General features: G+C 56.7%; 1 protein-coding gene across 2 annotated transcripts in view; it reads left to right on the top strand.

Moving 5' to 3' along the window:
• Nucleotides 1–16,019, top strand: part of SHANK3 (SH3 and multiple ankyrin repeat domains 3) — a 342,763-nt gene that overhangs the window by 310,857 nt on the left and 15,887 nt on the right. For both annotated transcript variants that reach the window (XM_086475378.1, XM_086475373.1), the window contains one exon: nt 5,892–8,217. In XM_086475378.1, coding sequence (XP_086331504.1) covers nt 5,892–8,217 — 2,326 coding nt within the window. The remainder of the gene's footprint in view (nt 1–5,891; nt 8,218–16,019) is intronic.

Below are 16,019 nucleotides of genomic sequence, written 5' to 3'. Positions count from 1 at the left end.
GTGGGGGTGCGCTGGAGAGCGCCACCTCATTAGCTAGCCCCAATTAACGCACGGAGCTGGATTCTCACAGGGATTTAGGCTGTTATGGTAACAGGCCCGAAAGCGTTATGGAGAGTTTTTGTGTTTTTCCCTGGAGATTAAGGCTGCGTCGAGCGCGCTGTGAGTTGCAGCCAGGGGTTGCCGTGAGGCTTGTGGCGTTGCTGAGCTGCGCTGCGGGCGGGCGCCCGGAGCGTGATTCCCATTTCAGATCAGTTACCCTGGGCTCTTTGCTGGTCCTTGCTGATTGCTGGAGGCTCCGTTTTGACTCTTTATTCCTGCATGTGCCAACCTCTGTGGTGTGATCCCGGTGATCCCTTGTTGCTGTGTGTCGGAAGCGTGTGTGCCCCGACACGGTGGAGACACAGCATATGCTCCGTGAAGGGAACCGAGAGCCGAAATCTTGATGGCAGTCAGCAAAGGGACACGTTTGTTGGTTTGTCCTTGACGTTTAACCTGCCAGTCATGCACGTGGGAGACGGACCAGGCGCAGAGGGAGGTCGCGGGCGGCACACGAAGGGTCGTGCCCTTTGCGGCAGGCAGATGCTCACAGCGGTCATTCCCACCTCCACCGTCCCTCTGGAGAACGTGGAACAGCTCGCAGGTTTTTGCGTTCATCTGGCAGCCCCTCGGAGGAGGGATGAGGTCTGAAGGAGGTGGGAGCGCTTGGCCAGCGTGAAGGAGCTGCCTTCCCCGAGGGCTCTCTGGGTGTCAGAGCCTGGATGAGGCTCGTCACGGGAGGCCCTCGGTGCCGGGCTGCTCTGTGGGTGCCACGCAGGTGGGGAGCGGCGCTGCTGTTTCTTGGGTGCCCCTGCGTGGTGCGGATGGGCTCCGAACACTGCAGGAGGTGGTCAGGCTCCTTCTCCTGCAGACTGCCCGTCCCCGGGGCGAGGGCTGCCCGTTGCCCCATGCAGCATTTAGCAACAGGCAGGTGTTAAGGCAGAAGTGAAAAAGTACCGTATTTATGACATTTCAGTCAGTAGGAGTGGAGCTGGGTAAAAGACAGCCGTGCTTTCAGCTACCAGCGTTTTAGATAAACTCAAATAGATTCTCCATTTCAAGTTAAAAACTGCCAGGATGGTTTTGTAGCCGGTCCCTCACCCTTTGGGAGAACACGTGTCCTCAGCATGGCTTTCACCTGGGGGGATTTCTGTACGGCCGTGGGCTCGTTACCTCCGCAGGGTCTGTGCAGGGTCCAGCCTGCTCTGTGGGGACCGAACGCAGTTCATAAACTCAACACTTCATCAAGCCACCAGGTTTCAAGCCTGTTCCCAAGGGGTTGCTGGTTGCCTTTGTTCAACTTCGGAGACTCCCTGAGCAGAACTACAGCCTGCACAGGCAGTAAATAAAACTCAGCAATGACCAGTCTCACGCTTAACTGCAGAGACGCTTCTCATGTGAAGGGAGAGGTTTCCTTTTGCCCCCGTGTGATCACATTTAAACATCAGCGAGGAGTTTCTTCCTGTCACGGAGGCTGTATTTTACAACGTTTGCTATTGCAGTAGGAATGGGCACTTGAATAAGAGAACATAACAGCACAGCAATGCTATTCAAAGAAAGCCTTGTAAAAAAAAAAAGGTCTTTACAGACGGCGTGGTTTGACCCCAGCTGGCAGCCGGGCGCCACGCAGCCACTCGCTCGCTCCCCGCACCTGGTGGGGTGGTGGAGAGAATCAGGGCGGGGAAAAACAACAGACATCATGGGTTGAGATAAAGACAGTTTAATAGGACAGAAATGGAAGAAAATAATGATGATGGTAATAATAATAATAATAATAAAATGACAGTAATAATAATAAAAGAATTAGAATATACCAAATGAGTGATGCACAATGCGATTGCTCACCACTCACCAACCGATGCCCCATCAGTTCCCGAGCAGCGATCCACACCCCCCGGCCAGCTCCCCCCAGTTTATGTACTGGGCATGACTTCGTGCGGTACAGAATACCCCTTTGGCCGGTTTGGGTCAGCTGTCCTGGCTGTGTCCCCTCCTACCTCCTTGTGCCCCCAAAGCATGAGAAGCTGAAAAGTCCTTGACTTACTGTAAGCACTGCTTAGCAACAACTGAACCGTCAGTGTGTAACCAACACTGTTCTCATCCTAAATCCAAAACGTGGTGGAAGAAAATTAACTTTGTCCCAGCCAAAACCAGGGCAACAGACCCGATGGGCATCAAACGAGGGGGATAGGTGGAGTTTGGAGAGAGAAGCCGGTAATTCCGCACATGGTGCTGGGAGTGCGAGAAATTCACCCGAGTTCAAAGAGCGCTGCCGAGCGCCTGGAAGAAGAGAGTCCACCAAGGGTTAAATGCAGAGGCAGTCCGACTCAGCCAGCCCTTGATCAGCAAGTGGCTGGAAGCTGGCAGGGTCTTTGGGAGGGGAGAAGCACCGCTGCCTGCTTGCTGGGTTCTTACACGCTTCCTCGGGCAGTCGCTGCTGGCCGCCGGGCAGCAGGCTGGGCTGGATGTGCCGTTGATCGGCTGGACTGGAGGAGAGACGGAGTGGAGGATGGAGGCAGAGTCCTCGGCATCGTCAGCAGAACGTAGGTCACGAGCAAGCTGTACAGAGAGGAGGAGAGGCAGATGAGCAAATGGCTGTAGGTGTTTATGCAGGACGACAGAAGAGCGCAGACAGAGTGAGCAGAGGAGCTGTGTCAGAACGGTGAGTTGCAGGTAGTGAAGAAAGGGCTTGCCAAGAATTTGCTTTCCTCCCACCTCTCCCGTCAGCAATGTCTCCTGAGTGTGGATCTTCTTGCTGAGGAGCGACAGGGGCCGTTCGTTTTCACAGGAAATGGGTATTATTCCCGCTGTTCCGAGTAGCGGGGTTGTAGAGACTGTCCGCTTGGGAACCAGCGCTGTAATGAAGCCACTGTAACATTTTTCTGTTGTAGGATCAAAGAATGATTCAGGTTGGAAGGAGGAGGTCTCTAGTCCAACCTCCAGCTCAAAGCAGGGTCAGCTATGACATCACATCATGTTTTCAGGGTTTTACCCAGTCTGGTCTTGAAAACTGCCATGGATGGAGGCTGCACACCCTTTCTGGGCAGCCTGTTCTGCTGCTTGACGGTCCTCATCATAAAAATTCTCTTTTTATCCCGTCAGAACCTCCCATTTCAGTTTTGCCTGTTGCCTCTTGTCCCCCCACCATGGCCTCTTGTCCCCCCACCATGTACCACTGTGAGAAGCCTGGGTTTATGTTCTTGATAGCCTCCCGTAGATACCAGAAGGCTGCTCTTCAGTTCCCCCTCAAACGCCATCCCTTCTGCAGCCTGAAGGAGCCCAACTCGCTCAGCCTCCCCAGACACAGCGAGAGCTCCAGTCCTGACCATCTTGCTGGCTCTCCACTGGACTCCCTTCAGTTCATTGATGTATTCCTTGTATCAGGGGCCCCAAAACTGGATGCAGCATTGTAGGTGTGGTCTCACGGGTGGGAGTGAGAGGGATAACCTCTTTGCTCTGCCTGTTGCCTTTGCTCCTCTTCGGGCAGCCCAGGACGCTGTTGGCTGTTGCTGCTGAGGCACAGGGCCAGCCCATGTTCACCTCTCTGCCTGCCGAGCCCCCAGGTTCTTTTCCACAGTGTTGCTTCCCAGCCAGCCTGTCCCCAGCCTGCCCAGTTGCAAGGCACTCTTCCTTCTTGAGTGTGGGACTTTGTGTCTGCCCCTGTTGAAATTCATGGAGTTCCTGCTGGCCCATTCCTGTCTGGGTCCCTTTGAGATGTCCAGCTGGTCACTGCACCTGGTAGTGCTTTGGATATGGTTTTCCATAGTGCTCCTCATTTAAGAAGAAAATGGAGGACAGATGCTTATGGCAGAGAAAAATAGCAAGTGGGGAATAGAGAGAATGCAATGAATAATTGTAGAACCAGCTATGTAAAATGAAACAAAAACTACTACCCACACCCTGGATACGTTTCGGTTCTCTAACTGTCCCCTTCACCCTTCCTTCTCTTGAAATACGTTGCTTTCAACTCTTTACAAGAACTTTGCAGCAGGGACTGTGAGCTGCTGGGGCTTGTGGAATACCCCAGAAGGTATCACAGGGGTTACAACCCCTACAGCCGTGCGCAGTCGACTGCCGAGAATTCTCAGCGGGCAGTGACGGTTGGTAGTCAGTGGCCACTTGGGCTGTCTGCTCTTTGCAGGTCAGGAAATTCGAGGAAGATGAACCAGCTTTATTTCCTGAAATAGCTCTGTACTCAACGCAGCGGTCCCTCTCTACAGGGTGGTCAGCACATCCCTAGGACAAGCTCTGATGGCGTTAGGCCGTGTTCTGTCGCAGTCTGGGCATGGTAACAGCTCAGTGCTGCATAAATTTCCTTGTTTCAGCTCTTGGCCATTCCCAGGTGAGAAGTGGAAATAAGCATGAAGGTATGACTGTTCTTGGGATTTTCATGCTGTTCAGAACGTGACGGTGTCTATACTGAATCACACCGTGGCTCCATCTTGTGCGGGATCCTGTCTTAAGCATTGCTCTTAGGCAGGTGCCCAGGGAAGAGTGAAAACAGGGCAAGGATAGGACACCTCTCCTGAATACTCACCAGGCAGCTCCTGTCTTCAGTTCAGAGGCTTCTGTGTGTGTAATAGCCCACAAAAAGTGCATCCTCCGTGGCTTTGTCCAGTCCTTCTTTGAACTTGTTTCGTGCTCGCAGCTCGTCGTGCTACCTTAGTATTGAAAATCCCCAAACGATGTTCAGCAAAAATAGCTTGGCTTTGAACACAGCGGCAGTCTGAACAGCAGGACGGGGTGTCAGGTTCAGCGCTCGCTGGCCAAAACGCTCCCTTTCTCCCCAGCAGACTCTGCGTCTGCAGGCGTTTGGTGAAGCTGCTGTGCAGCAGAAGGCCCAGTGGCCAAAGCCCTTTGAGCGCGGGTGGACGTTACGGAAAAAGCGTTAGAGCCAAAGAAGCAGGCGGTCACCGTGCTGCCGCGCCAAGACGTGGCCTTCTGCCGTCTTGACCCTTGCCTTGAGAGCAGTTTGAAACCTTGAAAACAGCCGAACTGGGACTGAAAAGAAGGAAGTGTGGGTGGCAAGGACGCGACGAGCGCAGCAAAGCAGGTCCGGGTGACGAGGGGCAGGCTGGTGCAGAAGGCTGGAGCAAGCTGGGCTGGTGAACTTGCACCCGTGCAAGTGCTTGCCCCGGACTTGCTGTATTGGTGGATTTTTCCTCCTATTGCTTTGCTTGGCGAGGTGCTCGCACTCTTTCCCTGAGCATTGCAAGTACCTGCCAAAGCTCTCGCTGTGCACCCGGGTAGTACATTGGTAGTAAGAAGGGCAGACTCTGGCTTCCTCGGGTACTGCCAATTCTGGGAATAGGTAACTTAAGTTTCTGCTAGACCCTGCTTCTGAAGTCAGTCTGTCACATTGAAGCATATGTAACCCCTCAGGGGAAAGGGGGGGAGTGTGACACGAGAAGAGCGAGCGGGAGAGTGCGAGAGCCGCACATGGGAGACGGCGGTGTTTGCTGCGAGTTGCACAACCTGGTGGCACTCGGCTGTCTCGCACGTTGGCAGTTGGGTGTCGGGAGGTTTGATCGAGCGAGTGTTCGATTCTGTGGCTGTTGCGTTGGTCTGGAGAGCGTTCAGCCCAGTTGGAAAGTGTTGGGCACAACTGTCTGATGGATTTAAAACAATGTGAGATATTGTGAGAGTCTGTGGCCGCACTTCCGTGCCAAGTGAACATGAGCAAAGGGCCAAAGGGCAAACACAAGCACCAAGCAAATAAAAGATGAAGTGGAAAGTAGTCACCTCAGAAAGAAGGGGGGGGTAGGAAGGGATGTCACATATCCAAATCGCGGCGACTGTCATACTCCGGGTTCTCTGGAGAGATCCTCTCTGACTTCTCTGTTCTTGTTTTGCAGGTGAAGACGAGAAACTTGCTGCCTCTTTGCTAGATGGGAAGTTTCCCCGGAGCACATCAATGCAAGACACCGTTAGGGAAGGACATGGGATTCCTCCACCACCTCAAACAGCCCCACCCCCACCTCCTTCTCCATACTACTTTGACACAGGCCCCCCTCCATCCTTCTCGCCACCTCCACCCCCAGGAAGAGCTTACGATACCATAAGATCAAGCTTTAAGCCAAGCCTGGAGGCTAAACTCCACGGACTCCCACAGGTCATTAGCGCAGCCGAGATGTATGATCAGGCGAGGACTTCCATTCCTTACCCTGAAAGGCAGAAGAGGGCCCGATCCATGATAATCCTACAGGATTCCTCTCATCTTCCCGTGGAGCCAACAGAGATCCCCCGGCCTGGCCCTTCTGCAACCCCCCCAGAGAAGCTGAAGAGGAAGGGGAGAGTGATTGACAACCCTTACGCCAACATGGGTCAGTTCAACGTCAGCCTGTTTGCTCCCACCAAGCCGCAGAGGAAGAAGAGTCCCCTTGTTAAGCAGCTACAGGTGGAGGATGCACAGGAGAGAGCGGCGCTGGCCATCACCGGGGGCTTTACAAGGGAGCCCTCTCCCACCCGCAGGAGCCATCGCCTGAGTGGAGTGGAATATCAGCACCACACCGGCATTGCTCAGGTCGAAGCCACGAGCATCCCCTTCGCCACTGCCATCGCTGGAGTCATGAAGGACAGAGACCGTCGTCTGGATGAGAGGCGGAAATCCACTGTCTTCCTCTCGGTCGGGGCCATCGAAGGAAGCCCCCCCAGCAGCGACATGCCATCCCTGCAGCAGTCCAGGTCTATTGATGAGCGGTTGTTAGGAAGCCGAGATGTACTACTGCCTTCCCCTGTCTCAGCTTTAAAGCCATTAATTAGCAGCTCATCCTCAACGTTCATCCACCCCCTAACAGGAAAGCCCTTGGATCCGAACTCACCACTGGCGCTTGCGCTGGCCGCAAGGGAACGGGCCCTCTCAACTCAAGTCCCATCCCGGTCGCCCACCCCAATCCACAGCCCAGACTCAGAGAGAGCAGCACCCCTGTTTGTGGACATCCAAACCAAAGAACCAGAGAGGGGGGAGTTGGAGAGCTTGGTGTCCCCTGCGTACTCACCTGGAGGCAAAGGGGTGATCGGAACAGACTCTGGGACTTTGGCCCCTACGAAGAGCCAGTGGGGGACTCCGTCCACACTGAGAAAAGAAACCGAGGCAAGAGCAGAAACACCCGGGAAGGAGGAGAAAAAACAAGAAGACAAGAAGTCCATGATTATTAGCATAGTGGATACATCACAGCAGAAGACCGCTGGCCTCATCATGGTTCATGCCACAAGTAATGGCCAAGACGAGATAGGACTTGAGATAAAAGAGGAGAAGCCGGCTGTCCCTGAAGCATGCACAGAGCCAGCGGAGTCCCCCAAAGCAGAGACCCAGCCCAGTCCCGTGGGGAAGCCTCCAGTCAGTCCAGCCTCTGACAAGACGTTGGGACAAGGCAGTTCGGAGGAAGAAGTGGAGCCCTACACGGTTACCCTCCCACCAGCTCAGTTGTCCTCAAGTGACGAAGAGACCAGGGAGGAACTGGCCAAGATAGGGCTGGTGCCTCCACCAGATGAGTTTGCGAACGGGGTACTGGTCACCACCCCTGGCACACCAGTCAGCCACCTGGCTACGCCTAGCACGCCATCCATACCAGCGGCAGCAGTAGCACCTTCTACCACTGGCGGAACACCCTCAGGGAAGCCCTCTGATGCCCCCGTAGCCCCAGAGTCTGCTGCAGACTCGGGAGTGGAAGAGGTGGACACCAGAAGTTCAAGTGACCATCACCTGGAGACCACAAGCACCATCTCTACGGTCTCCAGCATGTCTACGTTGTCCTCAGAAAGCGGGGAGCCTACTGACACATACACTTCCTTTGCGGATGGACAAACTTTTATACTCGAGAAGCCACCAGTGCCTCCAAAGCCAAAACTCAAGTCCCAGCTCAGCAAGGGGCCAGTTACTTTCAGGGACCCACTTTTGAAGCAGTCTTCGGACAGCGAGCTCATCTCCCAGCAACATGCGGCCACTCTGGCATCAGCCAGCATTGGCCGGCCACGCTACCTCTTTCAGAGAAGGTCCAAGCTATGGGGGGACCCCATGGAGAGCAGGCCAATCCATGGGGCTGATGATGACAAGCCAACTGTGATCAGTGAGCTAAGTTCCCGACTACAGCAGCTGAATAAGGATACACGATCACTGGGGGAGGAACCAGCCGGATCCACGTTAGATCCCGGGAAGAAGTCACCTGTGGTCGCGGCACGGTAAGACGCTGGTCGCTGGCCAGGGGAGGGGGCGGGGGCGGGACGAGGGCACCCGGGGGGACAGGGAGGCGCGTAGGCAGAGCGTAACTGTGCCGAGTAACCCAGGGCGTGCTCTGAGGGGCATTTCAGAGATGTCAGGACTTCTCAGCTGCCCGGGGAGAGGCAGTGCTGAGACGCGCTTTCCAGAAGCTGGTGTGATCTGTTCATGGCTCCTCTCTACGCCCCGCACACGTAGCGAGCTCGCACTGTTGCTTTTTCCCTTTAAACTGCCTTCCTGTCGTTCCATGTTCCTCCTCTGTCTCGATGCTGTTGTGAAGCTGCTGTATCCAGTCGTGGGTTTCACTTCTAAATGTTTGCTCCTGAACAACTAACAACAACGTGTGTTTCTCTAGTGCTTTTCGTTTCAAAGGACCTCCAAATGTTGTCAGACTACGTATTAGAGCTCTGGTCAGTCACTGCCAGGCGGGAGCCGTCACGGGGGGGGTCTGGGACAGCCCTTAGAAAGGACACAGCGGCACCACCCCAACCTTTGTTGGCTGGGGCAGAGCTCGGTGCCGTTTCTGGAACGAGCTGGCTCTGGTGACCCACAGGGAGGTGTTTTGGCAGGGTGCAGCCGGGGGGCGTTACGCGCGGCTCCGGGCAGGGGGTGCAGCCGGGCTTCCACGGGTGCTCGCAGCGGCCGTGTCCTGCGGAGAGCAGCGCTGGCTCGCACACGTCTCCGCAGTGCCTGAGCGTGGTAGATCCTCTCAGCCCTTGTCCTCCTCCTCCACACATGGACCTGCGCGGAGCCCGGCTGGCCCAGGAGGTCTGAAAGGTCGCAGCAGTAGGACCCCAGGACACGCAGGAGCCTCTCTCTCTTACAAAGTCCTGCAGCAGCAGCCCCTTTGCCCCACGCTTGCATCCCAACCTCCCCACCGAACTGTAGAGCTAAACTAAACTAAAAGACTCTACGCTGGAGCCTGAGATTTGAGGGCGAACCCTTACAAGGCTTCGAAATCTGAAGTTACAGCAGGAAGTGACCCAAAATCCCCGGTCTCACCCTGCCCTTTCAGGATGCAGGCACACAGCACCTCCCGTTGCAGCAAAGCCACCGTGAGCAGGTCCCACAAGTGACGCAGTTGCTGGGGGTCAGCGAGGTGCTGGTTCAGCAGGGAGCTCTGAGCTAAGGGGAGCCCTTCTTTCGGAGAGGTTTTTCTAACCAGATCATCCCAGTGATGGGTTACGAGTCCACGTGGTGCCAGCACAGCTGGGCACGTTTCACACCGTAGCGTGGGACAGTGTCCTCTCCTGACGCAGCCCCAGGAGAGCGTTCATGTAGCTCCATCCTCCAGCTGGCTGACGTCTCCCTGCCCGTACCAGCCTGTGTTGGCAGTGCCGGCCTGGCTGCACTGGTGATCCACCTCTCGGTACCCAGCTTGTCGTTACGACTGCGGCGTGGAATGAAATCTGTGGCTCTTGCCCTTCTCTCTCTCACTGGATTTGGCCCCAGTTGCACATCACAGCCATGCCCTGGAGATGGGTGTCTCACACATGGTCCCTTCTCCCCGCGCTGCTCAGCCGGGATCCCCGGGGTCCCGTGCTGAACGCACTGGCTGTAATTGCCTTTGGAGACCCCTCTGCGGTCGGGCACGCCATGTCCCTGACGAGTGCTGACTGCGCAGCTCTGCAGTGGCGCTGGAGAACTTGGACGTTACCAGCTCTTCCTGGCAGCCAGGCGTGGCGTCTCCAACAGCTTGGCCCTGCCAGGCATCGGCCCTTTGCTGGGACCTGTCCTGGGGCCCGGCTGGCCCCCCCTCACCCGGGGCTGGTGGAGGGGCTGCTGGGCCGTCTGCCGTCAGCCCCCTTTGCTCTTCCAGAGCCAGCATCGAAAAGCACCCATGTGTCCACGTGGTGTCAGAGCGCAGCCCCCCCCTCCCCGGCCTGTCCCCTTCCCTTCTCTCCCGTGTCCGTCCAGCAGAGATGTGCAAGGACCCCCCATTTCTAGGAGACACCCCTTCTCCATCCTCTGCCTCTCTGTAACCCTTCCCGTCCTTCACGCCTGCAGGGCTGCCACCAGTTCCCTTCCATCCCCGTGCTTCCCGCAGGCAGCGTGCTCCCCTCTCCCCCATCTCCCCCAGGAGCAGCAGACCCTCCCAAAGCTCCTGCCCTGTGATACGCTGCTGCTGCTGCTGCGTGTCCCCTTCTGTAGAGACCCCGCACCGGGGAGGTGCGGTCCCTCCTCCCCTCCTTACCCACCCCGCCACCGAGCGTTTGGCACTTCCAGCTGTCCTGCAGCGTTCAATGTTCTCATCCCTTTTTCTGAAAGCCATGGCCTTTCATCTCTGAAATTTTTATGCTCCCGGTCGATGTCAAAAACTTGAAATATTTCCCAGGAAGTCAGCTGTAAATAGAGTGTTTAATGATGTCAGCCACTCTCCCTCATTGTGAAAATTCCTCTCTTTTATGAAATTGCTGTAAATTCAGAAAATAATGTAAAGAGCGGTTAGATAAGCTTAGATGACCCATTTCAGGACACATTTTTCAGTCCTTGGGCCTGTCCTGGGAAAGACAGCGTTACCTAAGCCTCCCACAAGAGCCACCCCTACATATGGCAGCACTGCTAAGGAGGAGCGAGGTGGGACCGTGCTGGCTTGGGACAGCCCTTGAGCAGCCCCTCAGGGGCTGAAGGGTGCTGCACCCCTTCTGCCAGGCTTCAGGAAAGCCCCAGGCGATGCTGCAGCCAGAGCCCGCTGGAGCCCCTCCACGAGGCGTTGGGAGGACCAAAGGGCTGTGGCCTGACTGGTGCTGCAGCTTTTTCTGTCGTTCTTACATTTAGCTCTGCTCCAGAAAGGGCGGTGAGCCAAACCAAAGCTCTTACCTAGAGCCAGAGGTGTCCTGGAGGTCCACAGGGCTCGGGGACGGTGAGGTGCCCTTGCAGGAGCCATCCTCGAGCCGCCAGTGCCCCTCCAGGGCCGCAGGAGCTGCTGGAGCAGGTGGTGGCGGGTGTCGCTGCTGGAGTTTCTTTCTAAGCACGTTAAATTCTGAATTTACAGTAGTTGCATCCAAGAGCAGGGATCGTCTCTTTGCACAAGGTGGCTGTAGCACAGGCCCTGGTGCCTTTCTCTTGCAGAGGTCTGTGAGGGTCCTGGCTGGGGACCCCCAGGAGCAGAAGACAAACCGCTTTCTCCATAACTCTAACTCTGGCTGTGTCTCCTTCCAAGACGGTCTTCCACAGGAGGACGTTTGACAAGAGGGACTGAGAAAGAGGCCAAGAAATACTGAGAATGAGGACATGAGGTCAGAGTTCAGGCAATCAATAGAGACGATATTTATTCTGTCCTCCCGCTCCCTGGGCCCCACGTGACCGGCCAGGGCTGAGCGTGCGAGGGGAGCTCTGCTGTGCCCGCGCACGGCGTGCTGTCAGAGGAAGGTCCTGCTCCCGAAGCAGTGGCGTGCCCGCTTGCTGAGACACAGCCTTCTGCACAGCCTCACCGAGACGCCGTAGTTCGGCGGTGACAGTGACAGCAGAGCAGAGTGACAACTGCCATTCGCGCTGTCCCGTGGCAATAAGCGATGACCCTTGAGCTGGGGACACATGAACTTCGCTCCCCTGGAGCTGCCCTGACCCTTGCTTTGACACAGCCTGTCTCTGAAGGCTGACGTGAGGCCAGCAGCAGCCATCATCACATTTGACACGAGTGGGATCCTTGAAGATCCAGTGTCCCAGCCCGCAGTAGCCCTTGCTGAGCTGAGCTGCGGGAGAGTGACCAGACGTCTTGGCGTCTCCCTGACTCGAACTGCCCAGCCGCCCCCCGGCCAGAGCTCATGCCGCAGCAGATGCCGAGCAGAGTCGTTCCGCTGAGCAGGAGCGGTGCGAGGACCCCGCCGCTCAGGGCTGCTGCTGGACGCTGAGAGGGATCCATTGTGTGACATCCGTGACCGCAATAAAGCTGACGCTGACTAATGAGAGGTGTGCGTCTCTGATTAGCGAGCCAGTGAGTCACAGCCAGCGGTGCCAGCGCCAGCCCAAGAGCTGCGTTAGCACCCGGGGCTGAACTCATGCGCTTCAGGGTGACTCACGCGTTCAGTGTGCAACGTTAAGCCCTGTGTGAGGTGGCATTCTCGTTCAATGTCCCCTTGTCCTGTGACTGGCCGTGGCCATCCAGCCTTGTGTCATTCCTCATCGCGCATAGTCACGCTCTGATCTCAACCTCCCACCTCTGCTGACGGGGCTGGTGTGGTGCCAGGCAACGGCCCCTGGAGCTGAACGCGGGCTCGTGTTGACTCAAGCCAGAAGCATCTGAAGTGTCGACACGGTCCTGGTTTGGGGCTCGGGCCGATGCAGCCAAGAACCTGGGTTAGAGGGTGCTTTGCGAAGGGTTTTTGTTCGTTCGTTTGTTTGTTTGTTTGCTTGTTTATCTTTAAGCAACAGCCGAACATGCCAAATGTATCATGTGAAGCAGAATTTTAGATGCAAAACTGAGTTTTTCAGGTGCTGTTCTGGAAACCCACAACTGCTTTGTATTTCTACAGATCTGAAAGAGAGAGAGAAGAAAAATAAGCCCTTTAGGCATTTAGCTCCTAGGGTAAAGCTACCTCTTTCTATATAAACTCATCAATTAATTCTGTTTCAGTTAAATGGTGTAACATTTCTGGTGCAAGCTTTCAGCCGCTGCAGATACAACCCCCTGTTTCCTTGTAGGCTTTTTGTCTCTTCATGGTGTCTAAACTCACGCACAAAGCAGAGCTGAGCTTTCTTTCCACAGCCAAGGGGCCTGTCCATGGAGAGCTGGTGAAAAGCTGGAGAAAGGCATTGATGGGACCAGCTGAGATCTGCGCTTCTCAGCACCTTCCCTAGAGGGAGGTTGGGGCATACGGGGGGGGGGTTGTTCTGCGTTGAGGTTTGGGGAGGAGGTGGCCTTCCAGCTGAGCAGCCCAGACCCCGGCAGGGTGCTGGCAGCAGCCCTCAGTCTCGGTGTGCCGCGAGGCCAAAGCCCCTCGGACGTCGAGCCGGGCGTCCCCGCAGCCCCGCTCACAGCAGCCGGGCTGCAAACAGCCGCGCAGCCTGCGAGTCCCGGCTGGTGCTGCCCTGCGAGCCCCCCCGAGCACCCCCCCTTTCCCCACGCGTCGGGTGCAGCCACCAGAGGCAGGCAAACCCGCAGTCCCGTGACGGGGCTTGGCGGGTCTCCATCCTGCTGTCCTGCGGCAGCTGGGCTGAAAAGATGCTTCATGCGTCTCTGCAGGTGACTGTAAAAACGCGTCCTTCGCTCCGTGGGCTCCCCTTCCCGTGGGAGGGGGCTTCTGCTCGTGGGGGCATTCTGCAGTGGGGCCGCTGGCGCTGCGGCGGGGGCTCGCCAGGCATTCTGCTGGCAGCTCGGAGCGGCGTGCGTGCAGGAGGATGCTCTTCCCTCCCGGTTGCCATGGCGTTTTCCCAGCGTTCCCTGCAGGATGTCAGGCTGAGGTTGGGGCTCTCCCGAGCCCGGTCCACCTCTGCGGCTTTTCCATGCGGACGTGGCTCTGCAGCCAGCAAGGGAGCGGGAAAGCACAGGCTGTGTAGAGAGAAGCTGGTGGAGGCTGGGTATTTGGAAAAGCAAGAGGTTCTAGGGGCTGCTGTGAACATGCAGGGGAGTGAGAGAGCGCCTGCCGCAGGGAAAGGCTCCCCTCGATCCAAGGCGACCCCGATCTGACACCAGCTCAATGCCTCCTGCCACGGGTGGCCGGGGAGGGTCTGTTTTTGATGTTGATGTGCATTGCCTACAAGGAGACAGGGGCATTGTGGGTAGCAAGTCTCAGCATGTGTCCATGTCACAGCAAGCACAGCTGGCTTCGCCTCATCTGGTCACTAACATCTACTAATCACAGCTCATCCACTCATCCACTCCCGAGTGAGTAGAAGAGCAAACCGTGACTCTGCCTCATGCTTGTCCAGAGCGAGACTTGGGAAGAGCAGGGAGGGGTTGTCTAGACCTCAGTGAGAAGAGCTCTGGGTCCCACCAAGCGCCAAAGTGGCCCGAAAGAGGGAAGAGTTAAAGCCTGAAGGGTTCACTCCTTGCTGGGTCTGGCTCCGGGAGGGTCCCACGATGCAGTTGCTCTATATCACCCCAGCGCAGGAGGAGAGCTCTAAGGGCTGTTCCTTTCAGGGCCTCAGTGGACTAGAAGTGGGAGTCACAGGAAAAGGGCTTTTCCTCTTGCACGGGGAAATGTGAAGAGACCCATTCAAATTTCAGTTCTTTTGTCAACAAACGGGAGGCAAAGCAACCGTGGGGAAGGAGGCCCGTGTGCTGCCCCAGAGCGGTCCTGCAGGCAGCCTGCCACGGTTGCGCATGCTCTCCAGTGAGAGCTCAGGCAGAGATTGGCTTGGAGAGTCCCAGGGGCAACTCATGAGGAGACTGGAAGTCTCCTGTGGTTACTAGCCCTAAATTTCCTTTTCATACAAAGGAGGACAAAACAGGCTTGCTGCAACGGGAGGTGTAACGTTTAGTTAAGGCATAAGCAGCTCTTACACCCGTAGTGCTCTGACCCTGCCAGAACCTCGCTGTTGTGAATGCTTACTGACACCCAGGTTGGCCCCCGAGTCTCCCTGTTCCACGGCAGAGCACAGGCGGGCGAGAGCTCGCGGCTGAAAGACTCACGGTCCAGTTACGGCAGCATCTGCAAAACTGCCCAGGAAAAGGAGTAGCTGGAGGTCGAGACCCTCTTGTGTGGAAACGCATGAGAGGGAGGGCGTTCAAAGTGCGGTTAGAAGTCCTCTTGCTCTTCTACATCACTCCTCCAGCGTAGCGGGTTGGTCACCGTGACACAGCCGGGACACCGTCCCTGGAGGTGCCTGCCGTTCCCCAGGGGATAACCACGCGTCCCTCTCGGCCGGCCGGCCCGCCCTGGGGCTGCCCGAACGCCTCCCCTGCGAGCTGCGCAGCGCTGGGCTGGATCCTCTAGCTGAAACGGCGCCGTCTTCACTCGGCCCTGCCCTTAGTGACCCGCAGCAGCTACCCGAGGGTGCTCCCCACCCGCAGCCCCCTCTCTGGGCGAGCAGACCCTGCCTGGAGCAGCATAGCTGCCTGACCGAGGCAGCCGTGCTCTCGGCACGGCTCCTGGCTGTTTCTTCGCCATCTGCCTGCAGCAACTTCGCCTGCAGAAAAGGGATGAAAGTCTGAATGAAAGCCGTGATCAGCTGACATTTGTAGCCCCCCCGTGCCAAACCAAACCGTTGCTGGAAGGCCCTGATACAGCGAGGGCCCTGGCAGTGGGGATCAGGGAGATGAGGAGTCTCTGCTCGGAGGGGGTGGCCGTGTTGGCCAGGTGAGACGAGGCCTCTCGCTCCCTCCTGATAGCCACAGCTGAGGGATTTCGTGACGCACGAGACCAAGGTTTCGAAAGCTCAGCAGAGCCGCCCAGCACCCAGGCAGCAGGCGCACGGCCTCTCTTGGCCCTGCGAGGAGATGCAGCACGTCCCGCCTGCTCGCTGGAGAACAAACGCTGAATGTTCCCCTCCCAGCCCAGGGCAGGTCCTTCGGCGCAGCGCAGACCTCAGCAGGGGATTCAAGCAAACTGCCGTACCAGAGGCGCTGTGATTATCCCCTCTGGGAAGCACTAACAACTCACTTGCAAGGCCCTGATGATATCGCACTGATCTTATTCTCACGGTCATGACAGCAAAACACTTGGCACAGCTATTGGGCGATGTCAGAAAAGATGTTGAACTGTATTTGCCGCTCTTTCTTGTTCTTGCTGTGGGGCATTTTTTCTCATGCATATGTTGTTTCCTTCCCCTCCCTCTTCTGCCCTTCCCCAGTCTCTGTCCTGTCCCTCCCCTGTCTCTCCCC

This window comes from Leptosomus discolor, chromosome 1, assembly GCF_034619465.1.
Source record: "Leptosomus discolor isolate bLepDis1 chromosome 1, bLepDis1.hap2, whole genome shotgun sequence".
NCBI classification, from domain to species: Eukaryota; Metazoa; Chordata; class Aves; order Leptosomiformes; family Leptosomidae; genus Leptosomus; species Leptosomus discolor.
This window is presented reverse-complemented; position numbering and strand designations above follow the sequence as displayed.